The sequence below is a fragment of the Xenopus laevis genome, chromosome 2S (genome assembly GCF_017654675.1).
Source record: "Xenopus laevis strain J_2021 chromosome 2S, Xenopus_laevis_v10.1, whole genome shotgun sequence".
Taxonomy (NCBI): domain Eukaryota; kingdom Metazoa; phylum Chordata; class Amphibia; order Anura; family Pipidae; genus Xenopus; species Xenopus laevis.
The window spans coordinates 32,951,122-32,977,166 of NC_054374.1; the positions used below are offsets into that span (position 1 = coordinate 32,951,122).

Below are 26,045 nucleotides of genomic sequence, written 5' to 3' on the forward strand. Positions count from 1 at the left end.
CGCTCTGTACAAATTGCTATAGGGCCACAACAGGGCCCTGTGATTATGGCCTGATCTATGGGAGGAATCAAGGATAAGGCTTGCCTTCACTTCCAGTGCTTTGCTCCATGTTCCAGATCTTCAAGCCATCATACTGAACAGAGCTCTGCTTTCCCTGGGCGCAAGTACTTGTTAGATCAGAGACGGAGCTTAAAGTATTGCTGATGACGTTTATTAGGAGCTAAGAAAAATACAAAGCAATCATTGTGTTGAGGTCAGTTTTAATGAAACGGAATAATAAATGTTTCAGCACATGTATAAATGGCAAGACTTTAAGTTCAGGATCCTATAAATATATAACATTTCATCTGAAGAAGGCAGAGCTTCTAACTTACATTATAAGAGAACTTTGCCCAGCCAGAATCAGAGGGAAAACCATGGAAGAAAAGGGGGTCTTCCTGAAGCACGAGTTCCCTCTAATGATTACACTGAACTAAAATGGATGCAGATCTGCTTTCGGTCTGAAAACATTAAGGCATTTTCTTCTTATCCAAACACATGCCAAGTCCTTATGTATTAAAACAAAGTCTAAAGTGGATGATGTTACTGGTGGGACATTAAGAATTGCAGTGCGTCTTCAACCCAGCAGTGAGGAGCAAACATAACCCAGCACCCATTAAAATGCCCTTAAAGTAACAGGTAACATTGACCAGAGGAGGACTGAAGAGATTTAGCTGGCGGATTTGTATTTGATCCAGAGATTTGCTCCTCTGACATCAAAGGTGGGATCATTGCGATAAATGTGATTGGCAATTTCTTCTAGTGGAGGTTCAGGGTCGGTGGTAGCAAACTGAGCAGCTTCCTCAATCTCTTTCCGTACTTCCACATCAATTTCCTAGAAAATATGAAGAGAGAGAGAGAGAGAGAGAGAGAGAGAGAGAGAGAGAGAGAGAGATATACCCAGGTTATTACTTGTTTATTGTAGTTATTATTAATATATTCCATTCTTATAGGAATCAGCACAAAATGCACTCTATAAAGTGATTTGCCAATAGGACCTAGATTATTCTTGATACTGCCTTGAATTGTATCAAAGTAAATGTATTAAATGTCTGAATCACTGTGCCTAGTACAGTACAGTTGTAATGCACCAAGGCAATTTAAAGGCAATTTGCAATTGTTTTTTTTTAATTTGTGGTTTTTAATTTATTTAGCTATTTATTTAGCAGCAATTTCAGCAATCTGGTTGCTAGGGTCCAAATGATCCTAACAACCATGCACTGTTTTGAAAAAGAAACTGTAATATGAATAGGACACGGCCTGAATAGCAATAACATTATGTTTGTGAAAGTTCTCATTCAACCAGGTCATGGTATATCTATAGAAATAAGTCAAATCAACTGGACTTGCAGTGTTTTTTTTTTCCTGAAGACGTTTCACCAGTCACCCAACAGGCTTTCTCAATTCAGAATAACTTGTACATAGGATCTTGCTTCGCTATATGCTCCAATCAGCTGTTTGATAGTTAGGAAAGGACAAGGTGCTCCAGAATAAACTGCAAATGACTCACCAAGTAATGAAAGTGGTCCGGGTGCACCAGCCTCAGACCCCATCTTCAGGGAGCTGCATGACCAGGTCCTGTGAATCCGCTGAGTGCCGGTCGGCCCTGCTTTTCTCTTTCGCATAATCTGTTTATCATAATCCACAATGATGTCATTAATTAGGTGTTGATTGTATTAGCATTGGAGCTTTGATGTGTTATTAAAGCTTCCAGGGAGAGGTGCCGAAACAGCATTATATGTGGCAGACAATAGATTTAATGACATCATTGTGGATAATGATAAACAGATTATGCTGATTGGAGCAACATTCCAGAGGCTATATAGCGAAGCAAGATCCTATGTACAAGTTATTCTGAATTTGGGTGACTGGTGAAACGTCTTCAGGAAAAACACAGCAAGTCCAGTTGATTTGTCTTATTTCTGTAGATATGGCAATAACAGTAAATGTGTAGCATTACAGAGCATTTGTTTTTCTGATGGGCGTCAGTGACACCCCATTTGGAGGAGGAAAAAAATAAGAAAGCGGCAAATAATTCAAAACTATATAAAAGAAAAAATCATACCCAGTTGAAAAGTTGTTTAGAATTACCGATTCTATAACATACGAAGTGTTACCTTAAAGGTGAACCAGCCCTTTAAAGGAATGGTGAGCACATGCCACATTGGCGTGTTTATAGAACACAAGCAAGAAAAGAAATTTAGAATGGCTAGGCACTTAAAGGAATTATACCCATAAAATTGCCACACTTAATGCATGTGTGGTTGACCATCTGCCTGATGCACTTCCTTTGGTTTGTGAGGTTCATGTGAGCCCTGTAAATAACAACTTCTTTACCCAACTGTCAATTCAGGGCTGCCCATTCCACCTCCCCAATTTCTTCCCTTCCCTTACAGGAGCTACTTGCACCCATTTAATGCAAGAAATAACGTCATATTTCAATTTTTAACTTTGAAAAAGAAAATAAGCATTAAAAGGGTGGTTCACCTTTCAGTTAACTTTTAGTATGTTACAGAATGGCTATTTCTTCATTTTTCTACTTTTTAAATCATTTGTCTTCTTCCACTTACAGTTTCCAGATTTCTTTCTAACTGAAAGCTGACCTTATCTAAAAACAAATGGTCTCTAAGGCTACAAAGTGATAATTCCTGTTACTTTTTATTACTCATCTTTCTATTCAGGCCTCTCCTATTCATATTCCAGTCTCCTATTCCAATCAATGCACGGTTGCTAGGGTAATTTGGACCCTAACAACCAGATTCTGGAAACTACAAACGGGAGAGCTGCTGAATAAAAAGCTAAATAACTCAAAAACCACATGCTAAAAAAAATAAAAACGAATTGTATATTATCTAAGAATATCACTTTGTACATCTAAATAAAACGTAATTTAAAGGTGAACAACCTCTTTATTATGGAGTACCGAGTATTGTAGCATTTGGGAAGTTTATTATATGACTGAAATGATATTGTTACCATGCCTGTATTCAAAAGGGACTGAAGCAATCACACAGGGCAATTAAGGAGTACCTTTAATTCCTCCACATTAGACAGGTTGTTGTTTAACATTCTGTCCTTGAGAAGGGTGATCGGATCACTTTTACTTCTTACTTCCTGAATTTCTTCTCTGGTACGATAACTGGAATTAGGAAGAGAAAATGATAAAGGAAAATAGATTAGAGAGATTGCATTAGGAGTAAAAGAACAGAAATGTCACAGTGTTTCTACTTACATTACTTTACCCAAAATACAAATGAAAAAACCCAAAACATACATTTTAAAGGGGCAGAACAGATGGGCTCGTTTTTTCTCTGCCTTGAAATGTTAATTCCAGCATCTATACTTCCCTTGCTATGGGAACAGTGTTTTAGCTGGTGCCGATTTTCACTATTACATTAGCCTCAATGCTCTCGGACTGAAAAATTCCATTAACAACTCGGGGGAAACTAGACATTCTCAAGATGCTACAATAATATTTTTCTTACCTTACACCAGGATCGCTCATGCTGTGTCCATGATAACGGTAAGTCTGAAGCTCCATTAAAATTGGACCCTGAAAAATAAAGTATGAGGTTTCAAACACCACTACACAGAAAAAAAGAAGGTCTGGGTTAAAATATTCTAGGATATAATCTCCCACCTTTCCAGATCTGCAGTGATCAGCTGCAAACTTAGTGGCTTCTCGAACACACAGAACATCCATACCATCAACCTATGAAGAGAAGAATTAGTTATTGTTACGCTTTGTAGCCCAGAATAAAATGTGGATCACTAGATACTGGAGAATTGGAGCTCAGCTCTTCTTGCCATTGACAATATGCTTTTCTGATTCTAGGTGCTTTAAATGTTTGTAACTGCTCACTTTACAGGCCTGAATTGGAGCAGCTTCAATTTCCCTACTTCCCTGCTCAAGAAATCACAAAAAAAAATCGATTTTTAATGAATAAAACAATAGGAAAAAATGTTCAGAACAAACACTACTCTCTGAATTCATGTTAAACATGGGGTATACCACCCTTTAAGGGTGGGGCCACACAGGCAGATTTAGGGAGATTAGTTGCCAGACGACAAGTCTCCTCTTCTTCGCGATGACTAATCTCCCTGATCTGCCTTCTGCTGGCTAAAATGAAAATCACCTGGGGGCAGGCACTCAAATCGCTTTGTTTTCCGAAGTCGCCCATAATTGCCTCACGAGGAAACTTCGGGCGACTTCGGAAAACGAAGCGCTCTGAGTGCCTGCTCCTAGGTGATTTTCATTTTAGCCGACGGAAGGCAGATAGGGGAGATTAGTCGCCACGAAGAAGAGGAGATTTGTCGCCTGGCGACTAATCTCCCCGAATCTGCCCGTGTGGCCAGACCCTAAATAGCTCAAGTGTATTTACTACACTGCCGGTGGATGAATGAACAGCCCTAAGTAAACTATGAACACTAATCTGATAGGATAAATCAGGCTGATCCAATCAAGTGGCAGTGGTGTTTAGACTGGAACAGCCCAATTATTCCTCGTCTGACAGCAAGTACCAACCAGGTATTAGGGACACTGTTGTTTAGATCCCAAGCACAGGACAAGGACAATAAGCTGCCAACTCAATTTGCAGGCATCATCAGATCCAGGGAAGACTCTTTGCAGAGTGCCACCCTGAGACAGGCCAGCCGATTCCAACCTACTTGCTCAGTTGTGCCTTCTTCACTAAAAGAGGCAAAATTCTGATTTAATTTCAGCCCTTGAAGTTACCAGAAGCAGCTTTTTGCTGTCTCTAGTAACTTGTAGGCTGCTGCCTGAGTTTCTTAGCTTACCACATGACAGCTCTCCTGATCAGATCAGTATCATAACAAGAAGTCACTAGACCCCTGCAGCTCCCCTTCCTTTAGTATCAGTTTAGCGAGTGATTCTGGTATTATAGCTACTAGCATCCCAGTTTTGCAGTGGGTTACAGTTAAGAAGAAAGGGATTATAAGTAGAATCAGTACTTACTCGAAGACCTGGGATGTAGTCTCCTCGTTTGTAATAGTCTGTGCTTGCTGCTGCTCTCTCCACAGAGGTCCCCATGCCGTATCTGTTATTTTCACAAATAAAGATACAGGGCAGCTTCCATAAGGCAGCCATATTGTAGGTTTCAAATATCTGTCCCTGAAATACAAGGAAATAGGGAAAAATCTCAGTAAAAAATGCAATATACAAACTAATTTACTACAGTTACAGAATAGCAATATATATGAAAAAATAGTTGGTAAAAGAAATAATATAAACTGCTATTCTATATATGGTCACCGATCATAATCCAAAGAGTTTAACAACAATGACAGAAGGGAGTCCATGGAAAGCCTTTCTTCCTATCAAGGTATCCTTATCCTGAATAGTGACTGAACCATGTAAAGCAATTTAAATGCAGCCATTAGGCACAATCGTAGGGAAATGACTTCTGCCAACAGATTAAAAAAAAAGAGAAACAATCAAGAATGGAATAAGATTTACGGAATATCCTGTATGGGTTTGTAAAAATGGAGCTGGTGTGTATATATATATATATATATATATATATATATATATATATATATACATATATACATATATATATATATATATATATACATATATATATATATATATATATATATATATACCAATATGAACACTTGCACTCCAATCTCCAAGTCTTAAGCCGGGTGCTTAGTCAATGTGTATTGTATATTTTTCAGAATGGACCAGCACACCGTTTATCTTCAATCAAAAATAGTGTTTATTCTTCATACACTGTGCATCCAACGTTTCGGCCTGCATTCAGGCCTTTATCAAGGATGATAAAGGCCTGAATGCAGGCCGAAACGTTGGATGCACAGTGTATGAAGAATAAACACTATTTTTGATTGAAGATAAACGGTGTGCTGGTCCATTCTGAAAAAATATATATATATATATATATATACATATATATATATATATATATATATACATATATATATATATATATATATATACATATATATATATATATATAGATATCTATATCTATCTATATCTATATATATATCTATATATATATCTATATATATATCTATATATATAATACAATCTTAATGATCCGCACGCCTCTTGGCAATTGCTTTCATCTACCCGGGTGCTGCTCTTGGGAAAAAGTAGATGCAGACGAACAAAGGTAGTAGCGCACTCCTGGGTTTTCTTAGATAAAAAATTAATTTATTTCATCATCATTAAAATAGTCAGCAATCAACGTTTCGGCTCGTGTCCAGAGCCTTTGTCAAGATATATATATATATATATATATATATATATATATACCGTATATACTCGTGTATAAGCCGACCCGTGTATAAGCCGAGGTACCTAATTTACCTAAGAAAACTGGAAAAATGTATTGACTCGTGTATAAGCCTAGGGGCAACATACCTCCCTCTCCCATAGCGCAGTACTGTCTGTATGATCTGTTGCTCTAATCTTGCCTTATATCCGTCATTAATCGCAGAAAAATACGTGAGATATGACTGGTGCTGCCACATGACTGTATGATGAATCTGTAACACTCCCTCACCCCAGTTTCATCATGCTGAATCATATCCCTGTTATATTTTATGACAGTCAAGCTAGTCTGGGTGCTATGCCATTCATTTCCTATACTTTTGTCTATTTGAGCACTATAAAAAATGTCCCATACAATTTGCTGTCAAATCCTTTAGATTGACATTAGTGGCTGGTGTTGGACTACAGGTACTAGCTGCATGTCTGTGACTGACTGTGTCGCCGCCCGGAGCAGGTCCAGGAGCTCCGGGCGGCGCGTCCTTCCCTGCCGGCGTTCGCTCCCAAAATGGCGGCGCCCATGGCCGCCACGTGGGTAGCGGGCCGGCGCCGCTACCCCACGTGGTGGCCATGGGCGCCGCCATTTTGGGAGCGAACGCCGGCAGGGAAGGACGCGCCGCCCGGAGCTCCTGGACCTGCTCCGGGCGGCGACACAGTCAGTCACAGACAGTCCTGCTGGGGCCGCGGAAGGAGCGTATCTACGTATGACCCGCGTATAAGCCGAGGTTGAGTTTTTCAGCACATTTTGGGTGCTGAAAAACTCGGCTTATACGCGAGTATATACGGTATATATATATATATATATATATATATATAGATATAGATATATATATATATATATAGTTCTATCAGAGAAAGCACTCACGGCACAACAGCAGGTTTAAGCAATATAGTAGAAAAACTTTATTCTTTCATAGTTACATCTACGTGTTTCGTTCCACAGAGGATCGCCATCAGGATAGCGCACAAGAAGTGAACTACCCGTTTATCTAACACTCCTCCAATCAGTGTACTAAGTTAATTATTGCATCATCCACTGCTGTGTGCCTGTGTTAACCCATTATAGATGGACAGTTTGAAAAATCATTAAAATGTGTAAAAAAGCTTAAAAAACATCTTAAATATTCAATTCCTCAATTAAACCTATAAACCCGTCTGACCCACGTCTAGCCCAGGAAGCAGCCAATTTCTTATCTATCATTAGTAGAAAAAAATCAATCAATAAACCATGTAGCACGTACCCTCTATCAATTTAACAGGATAACATTATTGATTATCCTACTAACTAGTAGCTATTCAAATTGCTGATTCCATGTGCCCAATAGCAAGGGACCAAGTTAAACTCAACCATCAACATCTCAGCATCAAATAGATGATATAAAACAAACATCCTCTTAGCAAGTGTAGTCCCACATTAAACCCATACACCACCAATTAGCCCATCTTCACACTATTCACCCATTTAGACAGTACGGCCATATTAAAGGGATCCTGTTATCGGAAAACATGTTATTTTTCAAAACGCATCAGTTAATAGTGCTACTCCAGCAGAATTCTGCACTGAAATCCATTTCTCAAAAGAACAAACAGATTTTTTTATATTCAATTTTGAAATCTGACATGGGGCCAGACATTTTGTCAATTTCCCAGCTGCCCCCAGTCATGTGACTTGTGCCTGCACTTTAGGAGAGAAATGCTTTCTGGCAGGCTGCTGTTTTTCCTTCTCAATGTAACAATGTGTCTCAGTGAGACATGGGTTTTTACTATTGAGTGTTGTTCTTAGATCTACCAGGCAGCTGTTATTTTGTGTTAGGGAGCTGTTATCTGGTTACCTTCCCATTGTTCTTTTGTTTGGCTGCTGGGGGGAAAAAGGGAGGGGGGTGATATCACTAACTTGCAGTACAGCAGTAAAGAGTGACTGAAGTTTATCAGAGCACAAGTCACATGACTTGGGGCAGCTGGGAAATTGACAATATGTCTAGCCCCATGTCAGATTTCAAAATTGAATATAAAAAAATATGTTTGCTCTTTTGAGAATTGGATTTCAGTGAAGAATTCTGCAGGAGCAGCACTATTAACTGATTCATTTTGAAAAAAACGTTTTTTTCCATGACAGTATCCCTTTAAGTGATATTATCAAAATGTGTAAATTGTGGCTGAACCATCGGGGACCCATCACTAACATTATTGATAAAATTAACTATAATGTGACATAAAACATAAAAAACATACACATAAAAAAACATAAAACAACACTATTTAAAAACAATTCAGATATAACTATTCCGGAGTACCCTACACTAGAAAGTACCCATAGAAATCTAACCCTAATGTAAATATAGTCACTCGTCCTAAGCCCAGTATATATGACAAGTTTATCATAATAAATTTGGCTACAGTAGAAAGTATATTTCGATGCATATATATGTATAATACACCAAAGCCATGAATATCTTGTAAAATATATCCTTATAAAAGGTGACTAGTGATGTCATTAGTTATAAACGGAGGGTAGTGATGTCATTTCTGTCACATGTCTCACTAAAACTTGTGTATTATAATAAATACAGTACCCCTGTTGCAAAATATGAGGATATTAGAAGTAACCGTGGAGTTCCATGACTTGTATAAAAACACTCGGCCGAAGATGGTCATGAAACTCCTCGGTAACTTATAATATCCTTATAATTTACAAGAGGGGGTACTTTATTCACTATATATATCATGCTTACCTGGTTAGCAGCCCCATCACCGTACAAGGACAAACAGATCTCATTTTTTCCAAAAAACTTACAAGCCAGAGCAACACCCGCTCCAAGGGGAACCTGGATGCAAAGTAAAGGAAAACATACGGATATTGTTTTATGTTAGAAAAAATTCTGGAAAGGAATATGTTCTATATTCTATGCGCATTGTACATGCAAGTTGCCTAACTTGCACGGAGCAACAATTTAGGAGATTTAGGAGAAATGCATACCCACAATTCCATTCCCACCATAGAAGTTCTTAGCATACATATGCATGGAGCCTCCCTTTCCTTTGGCACATGCACCTCTTCTTCCTAATATTGGGAAATACTTTTAGGATTGTGGATGTTGGTATTTGTCACCACAATGTCCTTGCAAAATAAAACACAAATTTGCAGAATGCCGATATAGGACGATATACTGTAAAAGGACTACTGCAGGAAGTAGAACACTTAAACCCCAGTCACTGGGTAATCAACACAATTCATACTTGTGAATCCCAAACAGTGCACAGGAAGGCAGTAAAGCTTTAATTAACAGTTCAGTGTGAAAATAAAAACTGGGTAAATAAAAAATGTTGTCAATATAGTTCAGCTCAGATTTAAAAGCAACAGATATGACCCATGTGCCCCCCACCTCAAGTCACTAATTGGTTACTGCCTGGTAACCAGGGTAACCAGTCAGTGGAAACCAAGAGAGTTGAAAAGCAGGAAGTAGTGTTCTGGCTATTATGTTACACACCCAGTCACTCCAGCCTTTATACATTACATTTTTGCCTAACTATATTAGAAACATTTTTTATTTTGCACCGCCTACCTATTTACCCAGTTTTTATTTTTACACAATTCCTTAAAACAAAGATTTTATTTAGGAACTTAGTCTTGTTTTATTGTATGTCCATGAGCATCTGTTTTTAGATAAGTATTATATCAAGGGCAAGACTCCAGCCAAGTCCCCAACAGAACTGAAACGTGATCACGGGCACAATATGTTATGAGAAACCAAATAACTATCCCGCTCAGAATCATGTCAGGGTGCACCAGAGGGTTATCCCAGAATTCCCCAATAATAGAAAAACCTGCTCTACCAAAATTAGCTTCAGAAGAAGTGGCTACATATAGCTGAAAAAAATAATAAACTTAAAAGGTGATGCTTAACTTGATAAACTTTATAATATATTGTTAGCGGCAAACATTAAAGGAGAACTAAACCCCTAAAAATTAATAGGACTAGAAATGCCATATTTTATAAACTGAATTTATTGCACCAGCCTAAAGTTTCAGCTTGTCAATAGCAGCAATGATCCAGGACTTCAAACTTGTCACAGGGGGTCACCATCTTGGAAAGTGTCTGCGACACTCACATGCTCAGTGGGCTCTGAGCAGCTGTTGAGAAGCTAATCTTAGGGGGCGTCACAAATTATCCATCAGAAAATGAGGTTGGTCTGTAATCTAAGATGATGCTATAGGGCTGATTATTAAATTCTGATGCTAGATGCACTGGTTTCTGTGCTGCCATGTAATAATTATCTGTATTAATTACTAATCAGCCTTATATTGTGACATTTCTACTCTGTGTCTACTGTATATTGTGAGTGGGTTCCTAAGCTCAGTAAGTGACAGCAGCACAGAGCATGTGCAGTGAATAAGCAGAAAAGAAGATGAGGAGCTACTGGGGCATCTTTGGAGACACAGATCTTTAAAGCTAAAGGTTTGTGGTTGCCTTGGGCTGGTACAGAAGCACAAAACAAAATGTACAACATTTCTAGCTACTTCTTTAGTTAAGCTTTAGTTCTCCTTTAAAGTCACAGCTTTAATCAAACAAGAGCTAAACCTAAAGAGTTTCTGTAGTGAAAGTCTCTATGGAGGATGCCAAACCCTTATTATTTTGCTAAGAAAACAGAATTATCTACAAAATAATAATAATAATAATAATACAAAACTGGAGCATACCAGTCAGCTCAGCTAAAATTTCCTTCACAGACACTCCTCGTGTGTAGGTATAGCCATGTGCTCTATAGGCAGTAATTAAGTGATCCGTGGGATTGATACCAGACTCCAGACCCACACAGCATGCTTCCTTAAAAAAAAAAAAAAAAAATGTTAACCTGCTGTAAAAAATCTATTTTTGTCAGGCATTGCCAAGTAGCACATTTGATTGTGATTTTAACAATAGAAGAGATAATATAATCCATGGATTTATTCAAATTTCTGCAATGAAGGGCTTTCTTTAAAAACACAGATATTATCATATCTTTATAGTTTATCCATAAACTATTAGGAATTCAATTAAATTCAATGATTGGGTTCAGGATTCAACCAAATCCAAGGGGTCTGGCTGAACCCTGAAAATCATTTGACATTTCATACTACAAACAAGGAAGTAAAAAAAGTCTGACTGCGCCCTTCTCTTTAACCCTTCCTATTCCTAATTTGCATATGTAAATTAGGGGTTGGTTCATTATTCACCAAAATCTTTCACATAGGGTAAGGCCAAATCCCAATATAGTGGATAGGGTGCATCTCTATTAATTATGCCTTTTATTGTGACAATCCCCTGTAACATCAAGCACAAGGTACTGAATTATAATTACAAAAGAGAAAAAAACATATCAAAAAAGTAATTAGAAGTTGTATTTGGTAAAGGAACAGTAACATGAAAAAATTTAAAGTACTTTAATGGAACAGTGATCAAATGTACTTTTGCCCTGCACTGGTAAAACTGGTGTATTTACTTCAGAAAAACAACTACAGTTTATATAAACAAGCTGCTATGTAGCCATGGGGGCAGCCATTCAAGCACAGGATACACAGTAGATAACAGATAAGTTCTTTAGGGATTCTTCAGAACCTATCTGTTATCTGCTGTGTAACCTGTGCCTTTTCTCCTTTTTCAGCTTTAATGGCTGCCCCCATGGCTACACAGGAGCTTGTTGATATAAACTATAGTCGTGTTTCTGAAGTAAACACACTAGTTGTACCAGTGCAGGGTAACAGTACATGATTTTTCCATTAGACTAATTCTTTGGTGTTTTTGTTCCTTTAAATATGACACATAGCTTCATAGCTTTCTTGGTAATGCATTTCTAGATTATAGATACCATATCTGCATTTCATTAGTGTAAAGCACAGACTACGTGCTCTCTGCTAACACAATGTATTTACAGTAACTGCATGATCTTACCTGCCCATCATAGAGGTGGCAGAATCCTCTGATGATCTTTTGCTTGTACAGTTGATCTGATTTCAGCTCCATGCGTCGGATTGTCTGCATAGTCCTGTAATACTGGAGCCCCTCTTCTCGAGTTAGAACAGCCTGAGTGGGAGGTTCCTCTTCCAAACGATGAATGTCACATTTCTAACCAGGTTTCAAAAAGTATTCTTTAATAAACAGACAGACATAATTAAATTATGTTTTCTAAATACAATGATTAAAAAGATATGCACTGCACTGATGATAGTTGTGCTGAGCGATGGGCTGTGTAAAATATCATGTGAAAAGCAGGTAGGAGTAGTGCAAATAAAGCAATGGTAACGTTTAGTCAGTTAATGGATGGATTTACATTACTAGCTGTGAATACTTGTGCAATTTAAAAATTCAGAAAACCAGAAATGTGTTTTGGTTAATTAATTTAAAGGAACAGCAACACAAAAAAATTAAAAAGTGTTTTAAAGCAATGAAAATGTAGTGTAGTGTATTATATGTTGTGCTGCACTGGTAGAACTGGTGTGTTTGCTTCAGTAAGAGCAATGTTTCTCACCAACCCCTTGGATGTTGCTCCCAGTGGCCTCAAAGCAGGTGCTTATTTTTAAATTCCAGCATAAAAACCAAGTGTACTGTTAAACAGAATCTCCTGCAGGCTGTTAGTACACATAGGGGCTAGCAATAGTCAATCACAGCTCAAAATCGGCACCCCTGGGAACTTTTTACATGCTTATTGCATTTTTTACATTTGAATGTGGCAAAAGGTTGGGGATCCCTGGTTTATATAAACAAGCTGCTGTTTAGCCATGGAAGCTGGAAAAAGTCACAGGATACCCAGCAGATTACAGATAAAGCTCTGTAGTATACAATGGAATTCTTCAGATCTCATCTGTTATCTACTGTGTATCCTGTGCTTGAATGGCTGCCCCCATGGTTACTGAGCAGCTGTTATATAAACTACAGTTGTGTTTCTGAAGCAATCACACCAGTTTACCAGGGCAGGGCAACGAAACCTCATAATATCATTCATTTAAAATACTTAAATGACATAAATTTTGGTGTTAAAGGACAAAGCAAGTCTTGGTTTGACGATTTACCCATGTGGTGCCTTTTGATGAAGTGAGTCACTAATTTCTTTGGTCTAAATTGTGCTCCCGTCACTTGATTTTCACTTTATAAAGTTGTTTGTTGCAGTAGTGATTGCAGCGGCCATGTTTCTTTCTCATTCTCTATACTTCCTTATTAAGGCAGTTCGCATTGCAGCACCCGACACTATATGCGATTTGAATTACTCTTGAAGGCGGGCATTCGGGGGTTTGACGCGTACATTTGAAAGCTGAGTTCTGCGCATGCTCCAGATCCGCTGCGAACGTTGTATACACGGAATCGCGGTCTTGCTACAGAGCACTGCTTTATGGGAAATTGCACTTCAACTAGTCCGCTCTAATTTTGGAAACAAGCTTCTGCAACATGAAAACGGATGCAATCTTAGGCAATTCAGCAGTGCTGCATAACTTATTTTATTAAGGCTTTTCCTATGAGACAACATGTTTGTTGGGCTTTCCTTGTCCTTTAAGTTCAGTAATACCACAGTTGCACTAGGCACTTAGTACTGCAGTTCTAGGGATCACAAGTGACCTTCTGTTACTCAATTGTTTCCCTAAAGACCATTATCTGCTACGAGAAAAACGTCCATGATTTTTTCTGTAAACGATATGCAAAAAAAGCAAATCAACAGTTCAGTTCCTACCTTAATGTCAAACGTAGCTTCTGATGCAAAATCTGCATAGTTACGGGACGCCACCATTACACGAACAGCCTTCAAAGAAAGAGACAATGATTATTTTCTGTACCTGCAACTGTGTGCGGGAAAGTGAGCTCTTCATATTTGCACGAGATTGCGGTGGCCCTTTAACAGAGTACTTCTTTTGTTCAGGTTACATCTTACAATCAGCCAGGGATACCAATGCATTCCCTCTTTCTATAATAAGGGCCCATAACAGGCAATTTAACCATTTTTTCCAATTTACGACGCACAAAAAACTAAATAAAGACAGTTTTTGCCAGCTCTGTGCTCTATATAAGTTTTGTTGAGGACAGGCAAATACATAACTACATAATACTGTAGGAGGCTGTCATAAAATATTCCCTTTAACCTAGTGCTCTATAACTTTAAGGGGCCTATTTATTATGCTGTGTAAACGGAATTCAATGAAAAAACAGTGTTATAAGCTATGTAACAAAAACAGTGAATTTAACAAGATGTGTTTTATTTATGCCATGCGAACACCAGATTTGCCACTGTTATTCAGACCTCTGTAAGCAAGTTCCAGCGGAAGTTGATCTGAGAAAAAGCACGTAAAAAATACACCATTTTTATACCGTTTGTGAAATGTGAAGTGAATTATTCGGCCATTTTTCAACAACACAAAATAAATCTGCCCTTTAGTCTAATCCACTGGATGATTATTTACAGCACAACAAAAGTCTGGTATTTAGATTCTTTAAAATCATCTGGGTCAGTGGATTCATTTCAGAGTCATTTATGGTTCTCCGAAGAAAATAGGTACCCAATAAAATGTATAGTTTATTAGTTTATTAATTATTTGTCGTCTTCTTCTGAATCTTTCCAGCTTTCAAATGTGGGTCACTGACCCCATTTAAAAACAAATGCTCTGTATGTGCAATTTTAAATATCCATTATTAAAGTGGTAATATTTCTCGGATCGAGTGGTTTTTTTTTTGTTTTACAATTTATAGATCAATTGCTCCCACAAATTTGGAAAAATAGCAGCACCTTTCCTGAACAAAGAAGAATTAATGCTTCTGCGTGATACACGGACATTTTTAACTTCTCAATGTGCACAAATTATAGTTATGCTTTTATACATATCAAACATATATACACATCAAGTTCAAAACCATGAACATTTTATCTATAACAAGACCAAAGTAAACATTTCTATAACTGCCAATAACAGCCTTCAAGCGGTTGTGCATGTCCCTTTGTGACATAACATGATGACATCACAATAACTGTAATGTGTATGAAACCTGTTGCAGCCAACTGCTCTTCATTCTTAGACCGACTGAAGGTGAGTACAGACATGCTTCACATTTATGCATTTAAATGTGTTATAAAATGGCATTTTTTTCTGTAAACTGTTAGAAGTAGCGCAATCTCTTCAGACCAGTTATCTTGTTATGTGTTCAATTGGTTTAATTCTCTCCGACGTACTTTTACAATTATTTTTACAACAGAAATAATGTAGTATTTTAACTTATGGTTTATAGTTTTCACTTTTTATATTTTTAACTTACAAATTATATTTTTCACTTCTTTCCTTCTAGTCCTGCGAGATTCAGAGTCTAAAGAATTTTTTGATCTATTGAGTATTTTGAAGTTTTATATCAATCTATAGAAGAATTACATGAACTTTATCACTGTTAATAATATTGTTAAATTGTCCAACAACCAACAATCCCCCAAGAGGAAGAGGAAAATCTCATTTGAAAGTGAAATTGCTAACAAAACCCGAAAACTTGTCCATGATGAAGTGAAGCAAAATACAGAAAGCAGTCGACAAGAAAATAACCCAGGTGCTCCTTTGAAGTCCCATGCAGAGGACAAAAACAAGGTGCATGAAGAGTTTTGGATCCCTGAATTGGGTCTTTCATTAAGGCAGAGAGAAAGGTTGCTAACCGGAAGAGGGATGTCCAGAGTATTTGTTGATGCTGTACAAACACTTCTAAAGAAGCAGTTTCATGCTGAAGGCTTGCAGTCCGTAGTGAAGGATCGTTTCATTCCTGTGTCTGGACCATCAGTACAATTTCATGTGGATCTAAAGCACGCTCACTGCTTTATATCCTGTTACAGAAAGGGTCGTGTAGAGATTGTAGACAGCTCTCTGGGGATCCCTTCAGAACAAACCCGGAATGAGATAAAGAAACTCTACAGAAAAGTGGTTTCTGACCCTTTTAAAACAATCAAATTTGCTCATGCCGATAGACAAGATGCCGCTTCTAAGAACTGTGTGATATATTCAAGCTGCAAATGCTTATGAGATACTGAGCAATGGCAATGTCTGCTGTAAATATGATGAAGGAAAAATGAGGGAACATCTCTTCAAGTGTTTAGAAAAAGGAAAAATTACAGAGTTCCCCAAAATACTAAAAAAAAAGTAAGATAACAGCGGAAGAATGGTACGGCATCCACACATGTACAAGCTCTGCATGTTGTGTCAGATTAAAGCACTTAAGGAGAAAATCACTGACAAGCTTTGGAAATCACTGTCCAAATCACTGGACATCACTTTTGGAAATCGCTGTGCAAAGCTTGTGATTGAAATACTGGGAACACAATAAAAAAACCCAGAAAAGACTAGAAAGGAGAAACTTTCCCTTTAACCAGTCTGGCAGCAGCGAGTGAGTTGACAATTCTGTCAATATGACACTTATGAACTGAACTTATGAACTGTGCTGTTGCTTTTTGCTCCTTGCCTGCCTCCGTACCCATCTACAGGAGAAAATCACCGACAAGCTTTGGAAATCACTGTCCAAATCACTGGACATCACTTTTGGAAATCACTGTGCAAAGCTTGTGATGGAAATACTGGGAACACAAAAACCCCAGAAAAGACAAGAAACATTTTCTCAATATGACACTTATGAACTGAACTTATGAACTATGCTGTAGCTTTTTGCTCATTGACTGCCTCTGTAGCCATCGACATCGAAGAAATGGCGTGACTATTTTCTTTCAAGATTTACTCCTTATTTACTGTTTTTTGTAAACCATTTATCTAAATAAACAATGAATGCTAATAAAAAGCAGGGTTTCTTGTCATTATTCACCTGTAGTCTTACAAACTTCGCAATCTTAGGGGCAGATTTTTCAAGAGTCAAATTGAGAATTCGATATTCAAATTTTCAAGTTTTTTTATGGTCAAAACTGTCAAGTTCGACTAGGGAGTTATTCAAATTTGATTCGAGTTTTTTAAAAAAAATTCAAATTAAATTTTCAAAATTTATCATACTCTGGCCCTTTGCAAACTCAAGTTTGATTATTCGGCACCTAAAACCCGCCAATGTTCTGTTTAGATCAACGGGAGCCGTCCAGGGATCCATTTGGAGTGGTTTGCAGCCTTCCTGACATTCACGTTTATTTCAGAGAAAAAAAACCCTCACATCACAAGTTTTCGGGTCGATTCAATTCATCAGAGTTGTAAAAATTAGATTTTTTAAATTTCGATGTTCTGTGAATTGTGCAAAATGCAGAACATAGGGGGTTATTTATTAAAGTCTGATTTTGTCTGTTTCAATAAATTTTTTCAGGGTTTACAATATTCATTCCAACAATGATTTCCATATATCTGTAGAAAAACATGAACATGGTACATATAACTTCCAGTTAACAGTCCTGTATTATTAGTGTGTCTTAGTGTTTTATTCCTTGTTTTAGACTATAGTTAAAGGGTTGGTTCACCGTTGTTTTAACTTTAAAGGGATACTGTCGTGGAAATTTTTTTTTTTTTTACAAAATGTATCAGTTAATAGTGCTACTACAGCAGAATCCTGCATTGAAATCCGTTTTTCAAAACAAGAAATGGATTTTTTTATATCTAATTTTAAAATTTGCTATGGGGCTAGACATTTTGACATTTCCCAGCTGCCCTCAGGTCATGTGACTTGTGCTCTGATAAACTTCAGTCACACTTTACTGCTGCACTGCAAGTTGGAGTGATGTCATTACCCCTCCCTCCTACAAGCTGCTGTAATGTAAATAGAGCCTTGTCTGCTGAGCCTGTCAATTGAACAATAGGCAGGAATCAAGATAAACTCCCACTGACACCACTTCAGAAGGACTGAAATAAGATAGTCCTGTGATCACTGCCCCCACTTACATTTCAAAAAAAAAAATATATATATATATACACACAATTCATTTTGGGCACTGGAAAAAATATTTTATATAGATAGTTTATTATATTTGTTTACACAAAAATGAATGGCAGAAACACAGGAGTACACTGCCAGGACTGATGACAGGGAATAGAAAAAAGGATAAAATAAGGAGGACATACTTGAAAACTAGGGAAACTTAGGAGGAAGTCTAGGAAGGGTTAAAATAGCTCAGGAGAACGGAGGCAGTAAGTAGTTAATGAAAAAAGAAGTATTGCAGACAGGAAAGGAGCGCAGTGTGTGTGAGGTGGAATAGCAGAGGGAACTCACAGCTCCTTTACCTCATCTAGTAACCAGTAAAACTAACTAGGAAGGCAGCAAGGAGAGAAAGTTCCCCTCACCAAAGGAAAGCAGAGAACAAACTTACAGAACGGCAGGAGCTTTGATAGTGTCTGTGGGAGGAGGGGCTGCTAGTGCAGCTGTAGAGCAGAACGTAGGAAAGTGAAAGTAATTGGTTCCCTGCAACCATGTGACCTCTCTCCTCCAAACATCACAGGCATGGGCAGAGAGGGGAGGGGGAGTGTACAGCTAGATTCTCATTTCGTAGTGCGACTTGGCTTTTCATTACAGAGAAGCACACAGGTAATGCTGTGCCTGCTGTTAGAGCAGCACAGGATGAATGTGTAATGAGCAGAAATGGAAGCCCCCATGACAAAATACAAACTAAAATAACTTATGCATGCATTTGTGTATTAACATTTTATTTGCCAGACAGTGTTTATGGATGTGTTGTTTTTATAAAAATGCAAAAAAAAAAAAAAGTTTAAAATGGCCTTTATTGGTTTTTTTCTTATATATGTAGTTTTTTAATTATATTTGTTTTGACCCATTCCAGCTTTCAAAAGTGAGTCACTGACCCCATCTAAAAACAAATGCCCTGTAAGGCTACACATTTATTGTTACGGCTACTTTTTATTACTGATCTTTCTATTTAGGCTCTCGCCTATTTATTTTCCAGTCTCTTATTCAAATCAATGCATGGTTGCTAGGGTGATTTGGACCCTAGCAACTGGATTGCTGAAATTGTAAACCGGAGAGCTGCTGTATAAAAAGCTAAATAACTCAAAAACCACAAATAATAAAAAATGAAAACAAACTGCAAATTGTCTCAGAACATCACTCTCTACATCATACTAAATGTTAACTCAAAGGTGAACAACCCCTTTAAAGCACAGCCAGGGCAGCATGCTGATCAGATATCTAAATGCAGACCAGTTTCGTCCTTATTGGGGCTCATCAGTGCAATGCAGGGTTTTTCAAAATATCTAAAGTTAGAACCACTAAAAGAAAGGGGGCTGAGTTATGATTGTCAAACCAGCAATAAATTTGCTTTTGTATGATCAGATTTATTTTTGTTTTTCACCTTTTTATTCCTTAGTAATGCTCCTATATGAAATGTTCCTACTTTTTGTAATTTGAAGAAAGTTTGTAATTAAAATGTACTGTTGGAGATAAAAATGCTGGCTGAGGAGAGATGTCCTTCATTCATATGCCCATAAAACATTATAATTACCGTAGCTGCACATTATGCTTTTGGAGATATGGGTCCAATGGCAGAAGGGAAAAAGATTCAAAATACAAATCTGCTTCTGGCTGTTATAAACTTTGTGACTAACTACAATGTGATCTGATTGGCTACAATAGAACAAGACAAGACAAATTACAACAGACACCAGGGGTGTCCAACCTGCGGCCCGAGGGCCGCATGAGGCCCAGTATGGATATGAATGCAGCCCAGCATGAAATGGTCGGGTCATTTCGCAAAGGATATGGCCTCCCAGACCTAATAGACCTGCCTCCTGCCACTACTTGGTACCCGACATTGGCAATTCATCTTGTTCCTGTTGCACTCTGGTTGTGCACATGTCTGACTTGTGCTCTTAACACTCCTTTTTTATGCATTGCAAAAACATGCATTACATACATTTGTTTCACATTGTATGTAGAAGGAGAGAGAAAAGGAAGAGAAGGGGGAAAAAAAGAGAAAAAAATGAAGAAATAAATGTATGGAAATACTCAGAAAATGAGAGTGAAATAACACTTTGTGCTCTCTAAGTCCAGACACATTAACCACCTCAGTCTGTCGTCTTGTTAGGAACAGGCTTACTATGCCAGGTTGTAACAATGTGTTGACCTATGTAGTATGGAGGTGGGGGACTCTGCCCATTGCCCAGTTAGTAATAATAACATAATAATAAGTCTATTTAATATCCAGGTGTCCCATATTCCAGTGTATAGCTCCATCTGGTTATCCAACTGGTATTATAGTTCTTTTCTGTGCATTTTCTTTAATTTTACAAATCAAAAGTGTGTATTTTATGTGCGGCCCCAGACAATTTTTCTTTTTCCAATGTGGCCCAGGGAAGCCAAAAGGTTGGACACCCCTGATTTACACAGATTAAAAAACTGCAGATTCGCAAACCTCACAATCAGACCCACTTCCCTTTACCTGAAAAGCTCAAATATTTGGCTAAAGCCAGAGACAAAAAGACCAAACACGGGGTTCGCTCAAGATAAGGCAACATTACCAACAATTGTGGGCAGTTATATTGTACAAAACTATTACTTTGGTCTCCCTGTTAAGGAATGATGGCTCTGGACATGGCTCTGATATTCTTTGAAATCCCACACACAATAAGTGCGTCAGCAGATGGAATTAATTATCTGGACATCCAATCTATGATCTGATGATCTGACAGAATCCCTTGTGAGCATCTGTGAAAAGCAGATTCTGTTGCAAATTTCTAGGCATCAGTATAATGTCACAGAGGGTAAAAAAATCTGATAAAAACACTTAAAAGGGGAACAGACGCCCCAAAAAAATGATTCCAAATCGTATTATCATGTAAGTTAAGCAAAATTAACTTTAACTACACTGTATAAATTATTTGAATCTTGTTTCCTTTAATCTGGGAATTCATAATTATAACAAGCAGGCAGGAGCCATTTTGTGGACACTGTTATTAAGACAAGCCTTGCTTCATCTCAGAATCTTGTTTGTGCACCAGATGGGGGACCTGATGTCCAATGCACTGGCTACAAAATTAAACGGTGGTTATGAGAACTGGGGGAATGTGGGGAAAGCAGAGACATCTAGAAAGTGCTGAATGGAAAATGAAAGTAATTGTCTGCACGCCTCTCTATGCCTAAGGCATAGAGGAGGGGCAGGCAATATTTGATTTACAGCAGAGATTTTTAAATGAGTTTACAACAGCTATGAACACATTAATTAAAAAAAGAATTTGGATTTAATTTTGAAAATGACATTTATTATACAGCTTTTTATGGCTGGGTGACAGGTTCAAGTTAATCATAAGCTCAACTACAAGCCACCCCAACATAGGAGAATCCAACTATTTCTTGTTTGTTTCTGCTCCTGAGTTCTGCAGTCTAACCAGACACAGTTCTGTACAATCACCCACAGGTCTAATGGGCATGCTCCAAATGATGAGCCAAACACAGAACGGCCTTGTTAATTGCACAAGCCTGCAGCAATGGCTACATGATGCATAAGCAGACAAAATTGTCAAACCTGCCTGACCATAAACTGCTAGATATTTATAATATATAACTATTGGTCGGGATACCATACATACCAAAAATTGTATGATCAACTTAATTTGAAAGATGGCTACAATTGCCATCTCACACAAATTGGCTAATGATTTACACTTGGTGCAGTTTAGATCCGCCTGCAATAACCACTTCCAAATCTCTTGATTAAAACCAGGGTCTGTGTGTGTCAGTGCCAATTAGATTTATAAGTTATAGAGAGAAAGAACCCCTTATTAACAAATATATTAAATTAACATTCCCTAGTTAGGGTTAAATTTCAATTTCCTTGGTGATCCCCCAATGACCCAACAATAACTAAGAACATTAAAAATTAATTAACCATAAATTAGTGTGATAAATTAAACCTCCTTCAATAAATTCAGGTATTTAAGGTGCAAGTGCTCAAATAAATAAACAGTCCCTTAGACTTCAATACTTAATTGTAAAGTGGCTAGTGCTTATAATAATCATTGATCCACAATGAATTAGTACAATTAATTACGGTACCCTCCTTTATTAAATTGAGGTGTCTAAAGTGCCTATACTCCAATCAATTAATGCTGCATTGAAATCCAACATTTAATTCTAAAGTGACTTGTGTTAATAAAATTACAAGATAAGTTCACAACATAAATTATCAACAAGCTCATTTCATTTAAATGTTAGGAAAATGAAATATATAGATGGTGGAGTTGTCCTACAGAAACAATCTTGTCTTTTTGCTATCTATGGGACAGCACAAAGATGGAGATGTCAGCAATACCTGGGACTGTGGTCTTGTTTATTAATCTATTGGAGAGGACTAACTTGTCTAAAAACACAAATCTCAGGATGCTTAGAGAGAGATTGCTGAAAAGGAGAAATGAACGAGCATAAACTACAACCACCCAAATTCGCTTGAGTAGCATGAAATCCGGTGTTAAGAAAATGTTTTTTAAAAAATCCCAATAATCATCTAAAATACACATCATACTGCACAGAAACTTGTGTAGACTGCAGCATGTTTTAAATCACATGCACATTTGTCAAGCATTTAACATGTGTCAGGTTTCAGCATACTGAGGTGCCAACTATAAATACGGGCCTTGGACCAAAATGAAAAACAGTCAAACTTCAATTTTTACATTTTTTTGCGGTCCCATCTCTACACGATGCATAAAACACAAAATGTTCTTCTTTCTTGTTCAACATAGGTCTGCAACAAAAGAATAGTAAAACCATCTGACCAGTTTAGTCAGGTCCAAGCCCTTTCCTGTGTCGAGAATGTGAAGGAAGAGCACAGAAGTAGGAAGTAAAGAAAATCAGAGTACATCAAAAAAAAAAAATTGAGAGAGACCTACTGTTTAGTAAAGAAGTAGCCCAAGTAATATTTAAAATTAACAAAATCTTTATTAGGACATGCATTAGGCTAATCAATTTTAAATATTACTTGGGCCACTTCTTTACTAAACAGTAGGTCTCTCCTGATTTTTTAATTTACACTTCTAAACGATGAATAACCCTCAGACTGGGGGTTTTCTGGGATGTGACCACTGTATATACATTTTTTGACAAAAATTGGTTTCATAATTTTTTGCTCCAAAGGTAGAACTACACACCACAGAAAAATTGCAAAGAAAATCAGAGCCCTATTCTTGGGTAAGGCTAATGTCACAATTGGTGTTTTGGGAAATATCAAAACCAGACAAAGGTGCCTGCAATCTGTCTGCCACCTGAGAACTTTAAAGGGGAAGGAAACCTAGTCGGCGCAAACCCCCCACCCCCTCCCGTTTGTTGCCCACCCTCCCTCCTCCCCCTGGCCTACCCGTCCTGCTGGGCAAATGCCCCTAACTTGTTACTTACCCTTCTGCGCAGGTCCAGTCCAGGGAGTTCACCGACGACATCTTCTTCCACGCGATCTTCTTCCTGCTGTGAACGGCGCATGCGCAGTAGGATCATTTCGCCGGTACGATCTACTGCGCATGCGCGTGACTTTTGGCGCATGCGCAGTAGATCCGTACCCGCGAAATGATCCTACTGCGCATGCGCCAAAACGCCGTTCACAGCAGGAAGATGATCGCGTGGAAGAAGATGTCGTCGGTGAACTCCCTGGACTGGAACTGCGCAGAAGGGTAAGTAACAAGTTAGGGGGATTTGCCCAGCAGGACGGTAGGCCAGGGGGAGGAGGAGGGTGGGCAACAAACGGGAGGGGGGTGGGGGGTTTGTGCCGACTAGGTTTCCTTCCCTTTAATGTCTGTCATCTTCCACATGAGCACGGTGACTGCAGGAATGTGCAGAAGCAACCTGATTTGGCATTGTCTCTGCTTGCACAGGACATACCATGTTGGGCATTGGCCTAATTACTGAGGGCAGCTTGGATTTCCTGGAAACAGTGTGTAATAGATTTCATAACAACACAGGTCTTTCCTTACCTCATTAGCAGCCCCCTAAAGCCATCGCATAGCCAGGACAATAAAAACAGAAAGAGATCATAAGAAAAAAAAAATACAAAATGCACACAAAGTATACAATTCTATATTACAAGCACATATGTTCGGAAAATTCAGTAATTTGGGAAAGAAGAACCCAGAAGGCAAGCAAGGATACGGGGTGCCCCATGCAAACTCACATACAATTCCACCATTCTGGCTTTTAGATGTGGTTTTAGTTTTCCTTCATACACTGTGCAACTGAAAAATTAAGTTGCAATGAAGAGTGCAATGATATTCAGACAATCCCGAAAATTGCATTGTACACTGCTACATTGCTGCAACAATGATAGTGACCTGCTTAACTTTACAAATAGTCACAGATCACTTCCCGTTATAAAGTATGCACCCGGGTCTAACCGCAAGCCTTTTGCCATTCTGTGGGGCTGCACTGTGTAACCTCATTAAGCTTTTCTCTAATAAATAAGCACAAAGTAATGTCCTGTTCTTCATCTTGCTCACTGCCCTCAAGACAGTCTCTCTCGTCTCTCTCTGATGCTGCGTCTTCCTTGGAGTTTCATCAACATCATATCTTGCTGTCTCTCATCTCTACATTGCCCATTTTCTACAACCATCTTTTTTTTGGGCTAGGAAATACTTATTACTTTGACATACTGGCTAAAGCCCTGTTCAATAAGCACAAGACACCCAAGTTCCGAGGAGAAAAACAGAATTAACACCTTATGATTTCAAGTAAGTAAAAGCTACTGTTTTATTATTAGAGAGAAAAAGGATTTTTTTTTAAAAAATGTGGATTATTTAATTATAATGGAGTCTATGAGAGCCAACCTTTCCGTAATTCGGAGCTTTCTGGATAATGGGTTTCTGGATAATGGATCCAATACCTGTACTGTAGAAAATAAGATTATGGGCTAGTGCTGCTCTAAATATTCTGCTGGGCTCCCCCAGTGAAGAGGGCTCACAGCAGTAAATGCGATGGCCAGGTTAAAATGCAGTTTGCATGTGTTTGCTTTTGGTAAAATAGATTATTCCAAGTCCAGTTGGATTAGACGAGTTCAATACCTGTTTGCTGCCCAAGATTATGTCAAAACTAAAGAAGGATTTCCTGTTTGAGGATCTTGCTGTGGAAGGTTGATGTCTAAAAATGCAAAATCATGGCTCAGAGAAAACCAATATATACACTGTGTTTTTCTACTAATAGACTATATTAAAGGGACCGTTCACCTTCCAAACACTTTTTTACATTTTTTCAATTACTTTCCATTATTTATTATTTACTTTTTTTCCAAAATTAAGTTGTGAAGTTGAGTTGATCCATTTCTCAGCAGCATCTCCGGAGTATTAGCAACTATTGTATCAATTCTAACAGCTGCCTGTAATGAAATCCAGGGTTTCGGCTCAGCAGGGACAAAGATAAATGTATCAATTTAGAACAGTTTACAGAGTCAGCGACCCCCTCTAAGCAAACAAACAAATGTTGGTGCAAGGCACTCCGGTACACCACGAATAGATCAGACCGAAAGATAAATAAAAATTGAAACCTTTATTGTACAAACATCTCTTGCCTGACACATTTCATGTCACTGGACACTTGGTCATAGGCCATAGCTTTTAGCCTATAACTAAGTGTCCCAGTGACATGCAACGCGTCAGGCAAAAGCTATTTGTACAATAAAGGTTTCAACTTTTATTTATCTTTCGGTCTGATCTATTTGTGGTGTACTGGAGTGCCTTGCAGCAACCTTTGTTTGTTTGCTTATGGTTTATCCGCCCCCTTGAGCTGAGGGCCTGGGC

The 26,045-nt window shown here is 38.1% G+C and overlaps 1 protein-coding gene across 1 annotated transcript; it reads right to left on the minus strand.

Moving 5' to 3' along the window:
- Positions 1–243: 243 nt before the first annotated feature.
- On the minus strand, positions 244–24,168 carry LOC121393055 (pyruvate dehydrogenase E1 component subunit alpha, mitochondrial-like). Its single transcript, XM_041583586.1, has 11 exons — positions 24,142–24,168; positions 14,057–14,125; positions 12,286–12,459; positions 11,055–11,181; positions 9,333–9,416; positions 9,088–9,188; positions 5,015–5,170; positions 3,680–3,751; positions 3,525–3,592; positions 3,070–3,178; positions 244–874 (listed from the first exon to the last, which is right to left on the minus strand). Exons 1-11 carry the CDS (start codon positions 24,151–24,153, stop codon positions 710–712), a joined length of 1,137 nt encoding a protein of 378 aa, XP_041439520.1. The 5' UTR covers positions 24,154–24,168; the 3' UTR covers positions 244–709.
- Positions 24,169–26,045: the final 1,877 nt, after the last annotated feature.